Source organism: Brassica napus, chromosome A10 (genome assembly GCF_020379485.1).
Source record: "Brassica napus cultivar Da-Ae chromosome A10, Da-Ae, whole genome shotgun sequence".
Taxonomy (NCBI): Eukaryota; Viridiplantae; Streptophyta; class Magnoliopsida; order Brassicales; family Brassicaceae; genus Brassica; species Brassica napus.
Window position 1 is genome coordinate 19,208,726 of NC_063443.1, and position 15,967 is coordinate 19,224,692.

The following is a 15,967-nucleotide window of genomic DNA, read 5'->3' on the forward strand; positions in this document are numbered from 1 at the left end:
GATTGAACAAAACCAAGCATCATGTAAACCAAATTCGCAAGACCCAACTGGTTTAGAAAGCAATCCTAGATTTGGTATACCAAACCGGTACAAATTTACCGCTAAGCTCTTTGTCAAATCAAAAAAAAAAACAGGTAGTTTTTTTTTCTTTCTTAATAAAACTACAGTTTTACAGATATTGTACAATGGCTGTTGAGCTTCAGCTGTGTTTTACTTCTCCGGCTTCACCGAGACAGGCGGTGGTGTCGCCTGAGCGACGTCGTTGTTAGTCACAGGCGTAGGAATAACACGTGGCTGAGCATGCAGCTGAGGATGAGACTGGTACATATCCGCTGGCGGAGGTGGTGGCACTGGATCGGTACTAATGCCTTCGGTATTGTTTTCAAGCATGAGAATATTAGTTTGTTGGCTGTTATTGTTGTGAGCGTTGTTAAATGGCGGCTGCTCGCAAAACTTCATCGTCTTGAGGACAAAGTTATCGTCGTGGAGCTCGAATGGAGTGCTGCAAATAGGGAGAAGAGATGTGTTCATGTAAATGGCTGAAAAAGAGATCATATGTGAGTGTTTTGGTTTCTTTAACCTGTTGAAATCGAAATGCACGAGCTGCATGTCTTCTGATATTTCCACTTCTACGGTCGCATGAGGACGAGTCTGGTAGAGTATAACAACAACAACAATCAGATAATGACCGAACCAAAACTAAGCTTTGGTGAAGTTTACCTGGACGAGGATAAAGGGAAGAGCAACACCGCCACTAGGAGCATTTCCAGAGCTGTATAAGTGTTCGTTTCTCCGTATCAGATTCTGAAGGCCTACGTACTATTCACACACAGAAGAAGAAACCATGTAAGAATCATTTATGGTTAAGAGGAAAGGGAAGATCAAGAAGTGGTGTCTGTTACTTGTTCTTCCAGCTCTTGGGCGTATGCTGTTTTCTTTTCGATTCTGTTCCTGAGTGAGAGTCTTTCAGCCTGCATAAATCAAACTCAACTTCAGGAAACGAGCTTTGGAACATAAGCAAGCAAACACAGAACGTTGGGTTTGAAAACCTTTAATTCTTCAATGTCGCTTAGGCTTGTACGAGGAAGACCTCTCCACTGAATCTCTTTTTTATCCTTGGATATTATATCCATAGCCATGAGGACGTTGAGAGCGTCGTATACTCTTCTTCTTATGTTCTTCTCATCATACTGTTGCTGTTTTAAAATTGAATTCAGACGATGCAACTCTATCATAGTCTAAAGAAGGAACCGCATATATGAACCATAGTTGTATCGCACGTGTTCTCAAGTTATGAACTATAGAAGAATCGCATACCTGATCAGGGGGTGTACCATCGTTATTTGGGAGTGCAAATTCAGCAACAAGCTCGTCCGCAACCTGAAAGTACTTTCACCCTGTCAGATACAGTATTTACAGAGCTACACAATACTTGTCATGGGAGAAATTGATATTCCATTATATGATCTTAAAACACACAGTTCCATGACACTAGTGAAGGGATCTTCTTGTAAGGCAGACATATTGTGAAGCAGGAGAACTACAGTACCTCGTTGTAAGTGGTCCTTCCTTTGCTTTCAACCTTTTCACAAACTGAGAGGAACACAAGATCAATCAGATGTATAGCCAAAACTAGAAGGCATCATCATCCACAATTCATTAGATGAAAGAAGAAGAAGAAAAGAGGCGGAGGGAGAGAGAGAGAGAGACCTTTCATGCTAAACTGACGTAGGCCTCTTCCAGTTTTATCAGGACCAGTCGCACGCTGTCCTCTCTTCTTCTTCTTGACACTGTCAATAGATTAATGATCAGTTAAACTCACACAAAAGACAGTAGCCTAATACAATTTCTATGTGACCGGAGCAAAGATAATAAGAAAGATAAGTATTCAAGGATGCAGATTTAGAGACAAGCTTGAATCAATAGAAAGTCTCTGAAACTAAACATATCAGGAAAGCTAAAAAAAATAAAAAAATCAAGCAGTTCTTTCATAAAATTCACTATGCAAAGCTAAACAAACATTGTACAAGGCTAAGCTCATAAAAGGAGAGACCTTTACCAAATCAAGGAACAGAGGTGAAAGTAGAAGAGAGTATTACATACCCAGAAGCAGGTCCTTGAGAAGCAGCATCGTCACCCTGAATATCCAAATTATTCAGCTGTATAAAGGCACTGTCGGTAGCAGATGTAGTAGCCACGGTGGTGGTTTGCTCGCTCTTGCTCGAGGGCGAGCCCATACTTTCACTAGTGGATACGGATTGAGCTGAAACCACCGTGCCCCAGGACCTATTACTAGGGTTATTGTTGTTGTTGGTTACAGAACCATCGTCAGAGCGGTTGTTGTGATTAGAATTAGACCCAATAGTTGTCGTCATTTTTCTTCTCCCGCACTAACAGCTACTGCAACAATTTAACAATAAAATCCCTATAATTTCGTTATATTCGTTAAGATTTTGAGGGAAAAAAAAGAAGATTACTAACCTTAAAATCGACTTGGGTTTTTGCACATTAAAGGGATTGCAATTGGACAAAAAGCTCCTGTCTGAAACAAGAATCTTCGTCGCGTTGTAATGTCGAGAAGAAGAAGCAAAGGGAAGAAGAGATGGTCCGGACCACACTGACTCTCATAGGTAAATAAAGCCAATTACTTTATTTTGTTAAATTTACTTTAATAAATTCTGAACCGATCTTTTTTTTTTTTAAAGAGATCGTGTGAAAAGAAGGAAGAAGGTTCACGAAAGGAAGGCCCATTTAATAATGAGCCAGCCCAACACGAGGCGCATGAATTAAAAAAAAAAAACAAATAATATCTGTGGCCTATTTAACCCTGACCTCGTGTTACGTATGTGATGAATAGTTTATACACATCATCGTCGATAAATGCACGTCATCATCATTAATCATACACGTCGGCTTCTATATATATATCATATCTTTCCTCTTTGTATTCTTCTTCCAGAGCATATTCGAAAGTCTTCCCCCAAAAAAGGAAAGATCAAAAAACGCCGATGGGTGAAGAAGGAGAGAAGAAGGCAGTCACCGTCGTGGTGATGAAGCTTGATATGCATTGCGAAGGCTGTGGGAAGAAAATCAAACGCCTCTTGAAACATCATAAAGGTATATCATCATCATCTTTGTTAATACTCTCTGCAATTAATGATCATCGGATTCGACTTTATGAAAAAAAACCTAACGCGGATTCTCTGATTCTTCTCTCAGGCGTGGAAGATGTGGAGATTGATTATAAAGCCGACGAGTTGACGGTGATCGGAAACGTAGATCCCGCGGCGGTTCGAGATAAAGTCGCCGACAGAATCAAAAGGAAAGTAGAGATTTTATCAACATTGGCGCCGAAGAAAGAGGAAGCAGAGAAGAAAGCTACTCCTCCTCCTCCTTCTCCTGCTCTACCAAAAGAGGTAATGTTTAAGTTTCATACGTTTAGTCCATTTGCTTTGGTGGTCTGTTTGTGCACTTTCAATACTTTAAAACTCGTTTATTGTTATTTAAATTAAGACTGATCATTGTTTCTGATGTAATTTTATTTGATGTGATGCAGAGTACGGTGGTTTTTAAGACGAAACTTCACTGTGAAGGTTGCGAACACAAAATCAAAAGAATTGTCAGCAAAATTAATGGTGCGTTTATTATATATCCTTAAATCCATATTTGAATCGTTCTTAGTATTAAAATAAGTGATAAGGTTGGTGATTAAATATCCTTTTATAATTAGGTTGAAACTACATCTATAACGTAGCTTCCTTATTTATTATTTTTGTGGAGAAAAATATAAAATGGTTAGCTAAGAATTCGTTAGCCTAATATATGGGTTTAAGTATTTCCATTAATAACGAATTAATGTTTTGATGTTTATTTACAGGGGTTAGTACAGTGGCCATTGATAGCGCCAAGGACTTGGTGATAGTGAATGGGATCATTGACGTTAAACAACTCCTTCCTTATCTCAACGAGAAGCTTAAACGCAAGGTCGAAGTCGTTCCCGCGAAAAAAGAGGATGAAGCCGTCGTGGTAGCTGCGGCGGTTCAAGCTGGAGAGGACAAGAAGGACAAAGGCGTTGGTGAAAAGAAAGAAAGTGGTGATGAAAAGAAGAAAGAAGTAGCCCCAGACGGTGGTGCTACGGTGGATGTGAAGAAATCGGAGTATAGCGGTTATGGTTATCAACCTCAGCCCATGTATTACTACCCACCAGGACAAGTGTACGGTCAACACTACATGATGCAAGGTCAATCATCATCTCAATCCTATGTTCAAGAACCGTATATGAACCAAGGATACGTACAAGAATCGTATACGAATCATGGTTACGGTCAACACTACATGATGCAAGGTCAGTCATCATCTCAATCCTATGTACAAGAACCGTATACGAATCAAGGTTACGGTCAACAAGGGTATGGACAAGAAGCAACACCACCACAACCGTACCAAGGGTATGGAGATCCTTATGATCCATATGCTCATATGCGGGCTCCTGACATGTTTAGTGATGAGAATCCAAATGGTTGTTCTATTATGTGAGTGAAATGAGAGTGGGTGTCATTGTAAATAATAAAAGGAATTTAGGGAGAGAGAGATAGATATGACAAAATTGTAATACTAAACCCGCGAGATTGGCCGGTTTAGAACCGGTTTTTGAGAGGCGTGTGTTGGGTCTTATTTGTTGGTCGGGTCTATTGACTATATATACTAGTTTTCTTCTATTATAAGATTGAATCCTCCTCTGTTCTATTACTTCTTTTTCTAATTCAAGTGATCATTATGAAAATTTATCTTTGCTTCTAAAAGATTTCTCTTCAAGAAAAGCATTTTTTAAAGTTTTGAAAGTGAACGGTCCATCACCACATTCCACATATAAATAAAGACGAAATGGAAATGAAGGTCTATAACGAAAGATCATTACAACTACTCCTAGGTCTTAAAAGTCGTTCTAAATCGTTTCACGTATAGTTACAATGTTATGATCAACTCGTTCTCGTAATTTAAAGTTTGTAAGGATGAAAGTCATATATATCCAATATCAATAAGACAATAACACAACCGACAAAAGAGAGTCGTATAGGAGGCGGTTACTGCATTTCAAATCAAACATTACAACGGGAGAAGAATAATTCATTTCATACTGGTCTTTCTTCGGAATAGGTGGATTTCTAACGCAATGGTTATACTATATTAGACAAAACTCATATAACTTGCATTCAAAGATACATATAAGAAACAAAAAACGTATGTTTAAAAAAAATGAGCATATGATTGTATTGTTCAAAACAAAAATGATCAGCGTATGATTGTATTAATTAATTTGAAACAATATTATTTTGTCTCATTGGTTTTAATAAGGCCAAAAAGAAGGGTCGATGGAGACGTTATTTATGGATGTTAGGTATGAAATAAGTTTTGTGCTAGAGTTTAAACTGTCTTCATCAGACGTGATCATCAAAACTTGTTACTAGTGGCCAGAATTGCCAAGGGACAAAATTACTACTAGCATTCTCCAGTGGATACATTTACATACAGAGAGTGATATGATATAATCAACTTACATAATACCTAAAACTGAACCTACATTTACGTTCTTGCATGATTGTTCGAGATCTTAAACTGGACTACTATCTATAAGGTTATACTTGAGCTCCACCAAGAGATAACATGCGAACAAAAAATTACATTAAACTTCCTCCAAATCATTTGCTGATGCGAAAACCTAACCCCGCACTTATAATAATATGTCATACAAAATTACAATTCAAATAAAGAAGACCCGTCAGCGACATTATAAAAAAGATACATATAATTTTTTTTTGAAAAATACAAAGATACATATAATTTTCATCAATATGTTGTATTTAAAAAAAAAAAATTCCATTAGCGACTACCATTTTGTTACACATACTATTTGTTTACTAATTTCTTCTTGATCCTTAATATCAATATGGCAACTAAGTAGATGCCGTTCAAAAACTTTTACACTGAATACATTTGTGGTTGTGAATATTGTATAAATGAATGAGCATGAGCCATGATGATAAACTGATGTATGATTAATGGTGTGGGGTTTTATGTTGACATGTTATAATTAATGGAACCGGTCCATGTCAGGCCCACACTGCAATTTTTTTTTGTCTCGGTTTATGACACGGCACGAGCCTCCCCGTATGGTCGACTTGTACAGCTGGAATATGTAATTGCGAAAATAGAAAGGTCCTATTGTGTAGTTATGTTCCACCAATCTCAAATAAGAACTCGCTGATCGGTACATGTGAGGTGTAGACTGAAGACAAATGTATAATCTCTTTAATTGCGAACATAAATGTGTTATTGTGTAGTTGTGTTCCATGAAACTCAAATAAGAGCTCGCTGCCTGGTCTTTTACGTGTGTGAGGTGTAGAGTGTAGACATATGTAGATTCCCTTTCTCGTATTTTTCTCTGCTTTGTTTTTAAATCTCCCACTATTTATTTCTTTTACTTATGTATAAGCAGCCAAATTCCCCACAAAATCTATTTTTTTTGTGAATACATAATTTTTTAGATTTTAATTCTTCCAGCCTAAGTTGATATAACCATGCCAACAAGTTAGAAAAAAAATAACCATGTCAACAATCTTGAAAAGAAATTTAACAACTTATTTTGTTAATAAAAGACAAAATTCATATACTTATAAGGACATTCTGACTTTTTCAAAATTACTTGGTCGCGCAGCCACACGTGCAACCATGTGTTCAAAGTTTCAAACCTTGTTTGGGTAATAAGGCTAGATTGACATTCCAATACATATTAATAAAGATACTATAGTTTGACAAACTTGGGCTCCTAAGAAAATATACTAAGAGCACTTGCAATGGTCATCCCCACATTGGGATCCTTGGGAATTGTTTATTATAAATTTTTTTGCTTTTTTTTTTGTTTGAACAGTGAAGGACTCGAGTCCAAAAAGCTCGTTCAATGGTGATCCCGAAGACGGAGTCCTTAACATTAAAATATTATTATTTTTTTTAAAAAAAATTGAAATTGAAAATTTATTAATTGCATAATTAAAATAAAAGGTACAAGGATTGAATTTAAAGATACAAGGATTAAAAGATACAAGGTTTAAATATAAAGATACTAATTATTAATCTTCATCGCCAAATTTATTCCAAATGTTTTCGATCAAATCATTCTTCAATCGTTCATGAGTTTGCCTATCACGAAGATCATTTCGGTTGGGAAATATATTATTGAGAATTGTCGGGATTTCGTTTAGTGTAGGGTTTGCGTTTAGGACCTCCGAAGTTTTGGAAGATTCTCCTTCTTCAAATTCTGAAATATCGTACCGCATTGAATAACCATCTCGTTCATCTTCAACTATCATATTGTGTAGTATGATACATGCTCTCATTATCTTCCCTATCTTCTCTTTGGCCATTGTACGAACCGGGTTTTTCACAATCGCAAACCGAGCTTGCAATACTCCAAAAGCCCGTTCGACATCTTTTCGGACTGATTCTTGAACTTGAGCAAATAACTGTTGTTTAGGACTTTGAGGGAGTGCGATAGTTTGGATAAATGTTGACCATTTTGGATATATACCATCTGTGAGGTAATATGCCAACTTATACATGTGGTTGTTGACCATGTACCTCACACTGGGAGCTCGACCTTCTAAAAGGTCATCAAACACAGGAGATCGATCGAGGACATTAAGATCATTTAAGGTACCTGGAAGACCAAAAAATGCGTGCCAAATCCAAAGATCTTGTGAAGCTACGGCCTCTAGAACAATAGTCGGTTTTCCGTGGCCACGGGCGTACTGTCCTTTCCAAGCGGTTGGACAATTTTTCCACTCCCAGTGCATACAGTCAATGCTCCCGACCATCCCAGGAAACCCTCGTTTCTCTCCCATATCGAGTAGTCGTTGAAGATCCTCTGCTGTGGGTGGTCGCAGATACTCATCTCCGAATAACTGTATTATCCCATCAGTGAAATGATGTAAACAAGAAAGTGCAGTGCTCTCACCAAGTCGGAGATATTCGTCAACCGTGTCAGCCGAATTTCCATAAGCAAGTAGACGAATTGCTGCCGTGCATTTTTGTAGTGCAGTAAGACCCCACCTCCCCGTTGCATCTTTTCTTTGCTGAAAGAATGGAAAGAATTGTTCAAGGCCATCGACAATACGCATGAATAATCCCTTATTCATGCGGAATCGGCGTCTGAAAGTTTGTATCGAATATGTCGAATGGTCGTCGTTGAAGTAGTCATTGCTTAGCTGGTGCTGTCCTCCTTCGCGGTGTCGTTCAGTATAGCTACGGGTTCTTTGCGGTATGGGTTCGGCCTCCACTATATCGTCGTAAATTTCGTCAATGAAATCTTCGATAATATCATCCAATCTCTCCTCGATTTCATCATTTTCATCAGATGAAGATGACGACATTGCTTATCCTGGTGGATAAATAATAAGTTGCTTAGAAGATTTCTTATATTTTGAATTTTTCTACTTTTACATCTTTTCTATTTTTTTCTTATAAGTTAAAAATATTTAGATTATTTCTACTTTTAAATCTTTTCTAGTTAAAAATATTTTGAATTTTTCTACTTTTAAATCTTTTATATTTTTTTCTTATAAGTTAAAAATATTTAGGTTATTTCTACTTTTAAATATTTTCTAGTTAAAAATATTTAGAATTTTTCTACTTTTAAATATTTTCTAGTTAAAAATATTTAGAATTTTTCTACTTTTAAATCTTTTCTATTTTTTTCTTATAAGTTAAAATTTTTTTGAATTTTTCTACTTTTAAATCTTTTCTAGTTAAAAATATTTTGATTTATTCTACTTTTAAATCTTTTCTATTTTTTTCTTATAAGTTAAAAATATTTTGAATTTTTCTACTTTTAAATCTTTTCTTATTTTTGGTAGTTTGGGATTCTAGTTTTTATAAATGAAGAAAATTCTAGAAACAAAGTGAGAATAAATATAGCCGTTCTTATAACTGATACAACTAGTTAAAAGTTAAAACATATATTAACAAGCATGTAAAACTGAAACAAAATGCATGTAAGCCATATGAAACAAAATGCATGTAAGCCATATTAACAAGCATGTAAAACCTAAGATGCCAAAGACGATAGCGAGCAAAATGCATGTAAAACTGAAACAAAATGCATGTAAGCCATATGAAACAACAACCGAAACCTGATTATGGTTATGGTACAGAGAAGCAAGTTGATGAGATGGATACAAAGGATTGAGAGAAGCAAGTAGCAGACAAATATTACAATGGTTTTCGTTCCAAAATATTACAAAGGTTTTGATGATAAGGTTTTTGATGTTGAGGAGAAAGACATACATATCCGAGTACTTATACTAAAAAAAAATCAAACCCGTGACTTATGAGCAGGAGCTACATGCCAAAATGCTCTCAGTACTCTAAATCCACCCGTGACAACTCCCGTGACCTCAAAGAACTACCTGCAACAACACGTTTAAAAAATGGTTAGTTTAGCTGTAACAACTAAGCAAGTACACACATCACACAACAAGTACTAACTTTTCCTACAAGTGACCTCAAAGAACACACAGTACACATCATAACATTTCAGACATAAGCTTCATTTTTAGTGTTGTTTCAATCTCAGACAATGGCTCTTTCTTGGCCAGCAAGCGATCAAGGACTTTATTTCTAGAAAGTTTTTCCTTAAGTTCCAAAACGCCTTGTAGCTTAGACAACTCCTCATCTCGACCACTCTTCTTCTTCTTACTGGCACCTTTCGCAGCCTTTACCCCGACGGGTCTATCCTCATCTTCTCCAACAACATTTTCTTCTGGTCCGTCAAGATCCACCACCGGCCTCCGCTTTTCCTTTCCACCATCCTTAGCCATATATGTGGAGGCCCATTTCTGCTCATGCCTGAGCTCTCTCCAGCAGTGATCGAGTGTGAACTTGGTATCGTACTTGGTGAAGAATATGTCGTAAGCAGCTTTGATCACATCATCATCATTTTGGCCGCTTCTCTGCTCCCTCAGCGCCTGGTTGTAGCAACCAGTGAATCTGGATACTTCATGATTGATCCTAGACCACCTCTGCTTACAAGAAGTAACCTCCCGCGGTACTTCCCCAACGAGCTGAGGGCTGGCGTTGTAGTAGTCTACAATACGCTTCCAGAAAGCAACAGCTCTCTGCTCGTTGCCTACGAGAGGGTCCTTACTGGTGTTAAGCCAAGCACCAATAAGGATCCTATCCTCTTTGGGTGTATATTTCCTTCTATCTGGAAAGGTCTTAACAGACTCCTCAGGGACTTGCCTACGAGACTGACCAGGGACTTGCCTACGAGACTGACCAGGGACTTGACTAGGACACTCAGGAGGGATTTGGCTAGGACACTCAGGAGAGATTTCGCTAGGAGAATCATCAGGAGTTTGAGACCCAAGCCAAAAAGGCTCGGGTGATTCAAGATCTACTGGCATTTGACTGAACAGAAGGTGTCTATAACCCGACATGCTCTAAAAATGCTCTGTGTTACTCAAGTAGTTACACAGAGCCTTAAGTAATACAAGTTCTAATTTATTATACAATAACACCCTATCAAATCTGAGCAGTTTGGAAGATAGGAAGCAAACTAAAAGCAATTAACAAATATCAGTAGCATTTATTAATACAGTCCTAGTTATTTAGGTTGTCTAATTAAATCCTATGTACTATAACAGCTATTTAACCAAACACCATTCAATTATACAGCAATTTAAACGTAGAACATTTAAAACCAATCAAATCACACTGGTTTTTATCTACCTACAAAAACCATTCAATAAATCTACAATCCTATTTGAATTTTTTTTTAACGGATAGAAAAGAAAAGCAGAGTACCTTTACTTTTTTCGCCATTGGACATGTGATAGAATAGTCCCCATTGAAGCCTTCGCAGCTACTCCTGCAAATAAGTAACATGAGGCAGTCAAATGTTTTAATACAAACGCATAAACTGAAAATGAAATACAAATAAGTCAAGAGCTTACCATGTAGAACCAAGATTACCAAACCTATGACCACTAGCAAGCACACCATTAGCTTAACTCGTGTGGTTTCCTTTCCTGCGTCGTACAAAGTCTTCTCTAGCAGCAGCAGCTTCTGCTCTCTCTCTGCAACTGCTTCCTTAAGCCTTCTTATCTCCGTCTGAAAGTCCCTCATCTCCTCCAAGACCGCGTCATCCAACCACTTCCAGATGTGAGTGGCTCCATCAACGACATTGTTGCAGGTGAAATACCTACGGCCTGGATCTTTTTCCGTGTAGGCTGTAGCAACAACCGGCTCACTCCCACAGTAGCAGATCGTCGGGATGCCATCATCCCCCTCAGGTTGAGGTTGGTTCTGAAACGGCTCTCCATTACCGAAGCTACTCTGAGCTTCATCGGCGTAGATCTGAGCTTCAGCTTCGAGAAGTGAGGTGATGTCGACGGACGCTGATGATGAGGACGGCTGGCTATAGCTATACCTTCCCATTTTTGTTAACCTGCAAAGAAAGAGACAAGCAAAAAGCAAAGATTAGCACTAATGTTGATAAACAATAAGAAAGACGAACTTATCAACACTAAATAGAGCGGCAACCCTAAATCGAATGGGAAAAATGCACAATTTTCAAATCCATAATTCGATCGACACCCGAAAAGGGTTTTCAAATCCCTAAATCGATCGAGACCCAAAAGGGTTTTCAAATCCCTAAAGCGACCGAGACCCAAAAGGGTTTTCAAACCCCTAAAGCGACCGAGACCCAAAAGGGTTTTCAAACCCTAATATAAAAAATCCCCAAATCGCAGCTTTTTTGCGAACCCTAATTTTGATACAAACGATCCCAACTCGATTGAATATAAATGGAAACAATCTAGCTCGATTAATATAGAAGAAAACGCTTCGACTTACCTTGAGGATCACACGGAGTTGAATCGCGACGGTGGAATCCGACAAATCGCCCTAGAGAGTTGAGAGGTTTTTTTTTTCTTTGCTTTCGTCGAAATGAATTTTTTTTTCCCCATTACCAAACACAAACGCTCCTCCGTCCAATCTCTCTCCGCCACGTCGCCCACGGACCGGGTCCGTCAAGATGCTATTTACGGATCAATCCGTCAAATGGGCTGGGTTTATATTAATTAAAAAATCAAAAAAGTGCAACGGACCGGGCTAACGGACTCGATGTCATCCCCCGTTGCAAGTGCTCTAAAAAGATCGGACCACTGATGCATTTGAGCGCTTAAAGCCCAATTAATCCGCTCCAGCTCTTCTCGGTGTCGACTCTGGTTCAGATATCTCTATATCCTTCAGTTTCGGTAAGCATATCGGTCCAATACATAAGAGTATTATTATATATATTGTATGTAATGGATCTAAGGACCTGAAGAACCTGTGTTAAATATGGCCTTCTTCTTCTTCATCCTCTGGGGGAGCAGGGTGAACCCTACGGTCCTGGCTGTTACAGCAGCATTGGAATGCTACAGTAAGCAGAAAGCAACACAATGGAATGCTGATGTAGATTACTAGGCTGATCCATTCATCTCCGAGTTTATCAGCAGCCATGACAGAAAAAACAGAGAGAAATTGTATTTTTCTTTTGTGTTTGTTTTGGTTGTTTGTTGGTATCTAATGAAATTTGAAGTGAATTTACTTATTTAACGAGGAGCAAAGCATGTTTTGCAAGAAAGCACAGCTTTCATCACGATAAAACATCTTCTTTTTTCCCTTTTTGCAAGGCTGAGTCATGTCTATGAGAAAAGCATGCATATGGTAGTCGTGTTCGGTGTATGGTGTATGTACTGCGTTTGTATACTTTAACAACCTACTTAATGCAGAACATTGTCACTTTCAATCTGTTAGAATCTTCTAGTGAGTATGATCCAATGCTGATGATATAGCAACCAACAATTATAGTTTTTTCTTCTGCTAAAAATCACTCGTTCGGGATAGTCATGACCAGAAATGATTAATTGATTGTAATGTTATCGATCGGCTCCTTCGTGAATACAGTTGTTTGGATTATTTAACACTAATCAAAAGCTAGTGGGGGCAGATTAGGCTAATCGTAACCATTCATGTCTTCTACTGATCAATTCCCTTAATCATATGCATATATCATAGCTGAGAGAAACATACGTATGATATGATTTAGTGAATGCTTTAATGAAAGAACTATACGTATATAAAGGATTTTCTTACGTGTGATGTGTATATATATATGATTATGTACACAACATAATTAGCCGAACAAATATGGCAAAAACCTCATAACTAATATGAAACGTACACTTAACGATTACGTGAGTGACTAGTTATTTGCATGGACCGACGTACGATCCCGTTTACGTACGTGTGAGTTTCTCAAAAGATTACTATTTAATAAACATTAAAAGTAAAAAACCACTATTAAAACTCGTTTGGAATAAACATGTATTTTAGAGGGTTCAAAAGTGGAGTCCTTTCTCTGTTATACGAGGAAGTCACAACAGACCACGAAACGTGTATTTTGAATTCTGACTACAGGGTATTATATATTCATAATTATTTACTGAATATATTATTAGTATTTAACCATCGTTTAATGTATTTTCACCTTAAATTTTGTCTAACAAATGTGTGAAATATCCAAACTTTCATACACTAACGTTCATCTCATTTAGAATCAAAACAATAACACATGATAGCACAGTCTCAACTTACAACAAAAGTTTATAGTTTTCAATCTCATTTAGAATCTCCTACTCTATTGTCTGAAACGGTGGTGTAGCCACCTGAGTGATTGCTGGCTGGTGATGAGCATGGCTTCTCCTCCATTCCATAAACATGGTAATAACTGCTGCGCCGGACATGGTGAGTCCAAATCCGACCACAGTGGCTATGACAATGCACGTAACCGGCTGCTACCATACCAGTTAATGAGAGTTTGTGAGAACCAAAGCTTTTAACAAGGTCACTTTAAAAAAAAGAGAAAAAAACTATCTGAATGAGACATTACATCAAATTTTGAGTAGAAAACATGACCGAAAAGGACCACGATACTGTACTGAATGGTTGCAAAGATCCACACATACTTCCCCTTCACTGCATGCACCAAAAATCATCTTTTCAAAGGTTAATGAATAACAATATTAATTTCGAAAAAAGAGTTCAAGAACTCTTAAATATTATTACCCATTGTTGTGGATGTCGCTGATCCAAGAAGACCAATAATGCAAGCGAATGTTAAAGCTACTGCAACGGCACTCGATTTCATATCCATCACCAGAAGCTGCTCAAGGAAACAGAAGTATGCAAGCATGCTAACCGTGACAAGAATCGGCACATCTTTCCCTTGGTTACTCTCTGTATGCTCTGCTCCACTAGACAGGTCCTGAGAATCATCTTCCACACGGAGAAGTGTCACAGGGAGATTTTTCACCTCTTGCTTGCACACATCACATGTTATGTTCCCTTTGATTGTGAACCATTTGATAGTGCAGTCTTTGTGGGCAAGAGCTAGTTCTCCTTTGCACATGCATTCCATCTTGAAAGCTTCTGAATCTTGTCCTAACTCAACCATGCAGATTCTGCACACAGCTTCCTCTTCAGAAACATCTTCTCCACCATCGTGACGTTCATGCATCAACTCTAGACTCTCTGTATCCACACGAGAAGGAGTAGGAATCACACGGAAAACCCCTACGGGCTTCACATTGCCATATTTGTCGATGAGCGTTGGGACAGAACGTGTGCGGCGAATAGGCAGTGTCCGCTCTCTTTTCTAGCAAAAAGAACACATGTACAAGTTTATCTCCCTTGCTTATAATATAATCAAGTTCGTTAAGATAATAGCATACTGACCATGGATGTAACTCGATCAACTGCATATCTCCCATGCATGGACTCAGGATTTGAATGAGCTAAAGGGGTAACAGGTAAAGACTCTGTCTTCTTGGATCTTTTAGGAGTTAAGATATTAGTGAGAGACCATGTTCTTGGAATATTATACTTATCTCTGCCCTCATACACCAATGCCACACCTTCCTCAATATCTGCATTGTTGTTCTGCCCTTTGAAGTTAAAGACATTCTTGAGAGTAGTCCTTCTTGAGGAGGAAGGACTCATGGAACCAACGCGTCTCCCGATTCTAGGACTTGCCATGGGAGAGAAGTTGAACCTTTTGGACACAGGACTTGGAGTATAAGGAGGGAAGGATTCATTGGCTCTCAAGAAATCGTCATGAGCGTCTTCTTGTGCTCTCAACTGTATATCAAACACAAGGTCTCTCCATCTTTCATGTTGGCTTGGTGATATCTCTTCAGTAATCTCAGCAGAAACTCCATTCTACAAAACACACACAAAAAAGAAGATTATTCACTTGGGTTCCATAACAGTTTACAGAAGATCACAGGGACCCTCCAAACTCAAAGACCCTCAAGGACTCACCTAAAAAAACAGAGAAAAGAAGCAGAACAACAACCAAAATTTTTGGAACTGAACTAAAAAGAGTGAGAAAAAAAACTCCTACCATAGTAGTAGGAGAAATATCTTGTCGGGAGCCATGTTGGAGAGTGTTATCTTGATCACCATCCATCATCTCAATTCAAAACAAAAAAAAAAAACAAGAAACAAGACAGTACCAACTGGACAAGAAGAAACTATAGACCCTTTTTGAGTTAAATCATGATAAACTCTCCAGTTTTCTCTACTCTTTACATTCTTCGGTTCAGTGAATGTTCCACCGTTTCTCTCTGTACTATAAGCGTAGATTTGGGTTTTGATTTTTGTCCTTATTAAATTCTATACGATTTCTTAACATATGTAGATGCTTAAGTCTTTTGTTTAACGTGTCGTGGTGTATATATCTTTTTTTACAGCCATATAAAATCATGTAAAACTAGTTCAATCAAGGAAAACATAAAAAAAAGTTGTTGTAACCTACATGGATGTGTTCATCACCGTGTTCAAGTTATTAGCTGCAGAGAAATTAATC

General features: G+C 37.9%; 5 protein-coding genes across 7 annotated transcripts; 1 reads left to right on the plus strand and 4 right to left on the minus strand.

Annotated features, from left to right (window-relative positions):
• Positions 1-2: 2 nt before the first annotated feature.
• On the minus strand, positions 3-2,712 carry LOC106359551 (transcription factor-like protein DPB). Of its 3 annotated transcripts, none has more exons than XM_048742668.1 (10): positions 2,482-2,712; positions 2,104-2,400; positions 1,711-1,790; positions 1,550-1,593; positions 1,318-1,380; positions 1,050-1,190; positions 903-971; positions 721-819; positions 581-651; positions 3-502 (listed from the first exon to the last, which is right to left on the minus strand). In XM_048742668.1, the coding sequence occupies exons 2-10, from the start codon at positions 2,373-2,375 to the stop codon at positions 211-213; spliced, it is 1,131 nt and encodes a 376-aa protein (XP_048598625.1). In that variant the 5' UTR covers positions 2,376-2,400; positions 2,482-2,712; the 3' UTR covers positions 3-210. The 3 variants fall into 3 exon arrangements, with proteins under 3 accessions (XP_048598625.1, XP_048598623.1, XP_048598624.1); XM_048742666.1 differs by having other exon boundaries at positions 1,050-1,196; XM_048742667.1 differs by having other exon boundaries at positions 1,050-1,196; positions 2,104-2,397; positions 2,482-2,672.
• A 144-nt stretch (positions 2,713-2,856) lies between these two features.
• On the plus strand, positions 2,857-4,746 carry LOC125579109 (heavy metal-associated isoprenylated plant protein 6-like). Its single transcript, XM_048742669.1, has 4 exons — positions 2,857-3,117; positions 3,220-3,416; positions 3,557-3,635; positions 3,878-4,746. Exons 1-4 carry the CDS (start codon positions 3,009-3,011, stop codon positions 4,534-4,536), a joined length of 1,044 nt encoding a protein of 347 aa, XP_048598626.1. The 5' UTR covers positions 2,857-3,008; the 3' UTR covers positions 4,537-4,746.
• Positions 4,747-6,986: 2,240 nt separating this feature from the next.
• LOC125579110 (putative nuclease HARBI1) lies at positions 6,987-9,320 on the minus strand. The gene is made up of 2 exons (XM_048742671.1): positions 9,186-9,320; positions 6,987-8,434 (listed from the first exon to the last, which is right to left on the minus strand). The coding sequence occupies exon 2, from the start codon at positions 8,424-8,426 to the stop codon at positions 7,128-7,130; it is 1,299 nt and encodes a 432-aa protein (XP_048598628.1). The 5' UTR covers positions 8,427-8,434; positions 9,186-9,320; the 3' UTR covers positions 6,987-7,127.
• Positions 9,321-9,578: 258 nt separating this feature from the next.
• LOC125579017 (glutathione S-transferase T3-like) lies at positions 9,579-10,490 on the minus strand. The gene has a single exon (XM_048742205.1). It carries the CDS (start codon positions 10,488-10,490, stop codon positions 9,579-9,581), a length of 912 nt encoding a protein of 303 aa, XP_048598162.1.
• A 1,717-nt stretch (positions 10,491-12,207) lies between these two features.
• On the minus strand, positions 12,208-15,817 carry LOC106370729. Its single transcript, XM_048742672.1, has 5 exons — positions 15,503-15,817; positions 14,836-15,318; positions 14,167-14,755; positions 13,987-14,076; positions 12,208-13,897 (listed from the first exon to the last, which is right to left on the minus strand). The coding sequence occupies exons 1-5, from the start codon at positions 15,569-15,571 to the stop codon at positions 13,734-13,736; spliced, it is 1,395 nt and encodes a 464-aa protein (XP_048598629.1). The 5' UTR covers positions 15,572-15,817; the 3' UTR covers positions 12,208-13,733.
• Between the last annotated feature and the right edge of the window lie 150 nt (positions 15,818-15,967).

Bases quoted from the DNA above. Each gene is read 5' to 3' on its own strand.
- LOC106370729 (XM_048742672.1), bottom strand. From the start codon at position 15,571: ATGATGGATGGTGATCAAGATAACACTCTCCAACATGGCTCCCGACAA. The intron at 14,756-14,835 runs GTCAGTATGCTA...TCTTTTTGCTAG, and splicing joins TTGATCGAGTTACATCCATG to AAAAGAGAGCGGACACTGCC. The intron at 13,898-13,986 runs TGTCTCATTCAG...AACTGGTATGGT, and splicing joins CTACTCAAAATTTGATGTAA to AGCAGCCGGTTACGTGCATT.
- LOC125579017 (XM_048742205.1), bottom strand. From the start codon at position 10,490: ATGTCGGGTTATAGACACCTTCTGTTCAGTCAAATGCCAGTAGATCTT.
- LOC125579109 (XM_048742669.1), top strand. From the start codon at position 3,009: ATGGGTGAAGAAGGAGAGAAGAAGGCAGTCACCGTCGTGGTGATGAAG. The intron at 3,118-3,219 runs GTATATCATCAT...TTCTTCTCTCAG, and splicing joins CCTCTTGAAACATCATAAAG to GCGTGGAAGATGTGGAGATT. The intron at 3,417-3,556 runs GTAATGTTTAAG...GATGTGATGCAG, and splicing joins CTCCTGCTCTACCAAAAGAG to AGTACGGTGGTTTTTAAGAC.
- LOC125579110 (XM_048742671.1), bottom strand. From the start codon at position 8,426: ATGTCGTCATCTTCATCTGATGAAAATGATGAAATCGAGGAGAGATTG.
- LOC106359551 (XM_048742666.1), bottom strand. From the start codon at position 2,375: ATGACGACAACTATTGGGTCTAATTCTAATCACAACAACCGCTCTGAC. The intron at 1,197-1,317 runs GTATGCGATTCT...ATTTTAAAACAG, and splicing joins ATGGTACACCCCCTGATCAG to CAACAGTATGATGAGAAGAA. The intron at 972-1,049 runs GTTTTCAAACCC...TGATTTATGCAG, and splicing joins GCGACATTGAAGAATTAAAG to GCTGAAAGACTCTCACTCAG.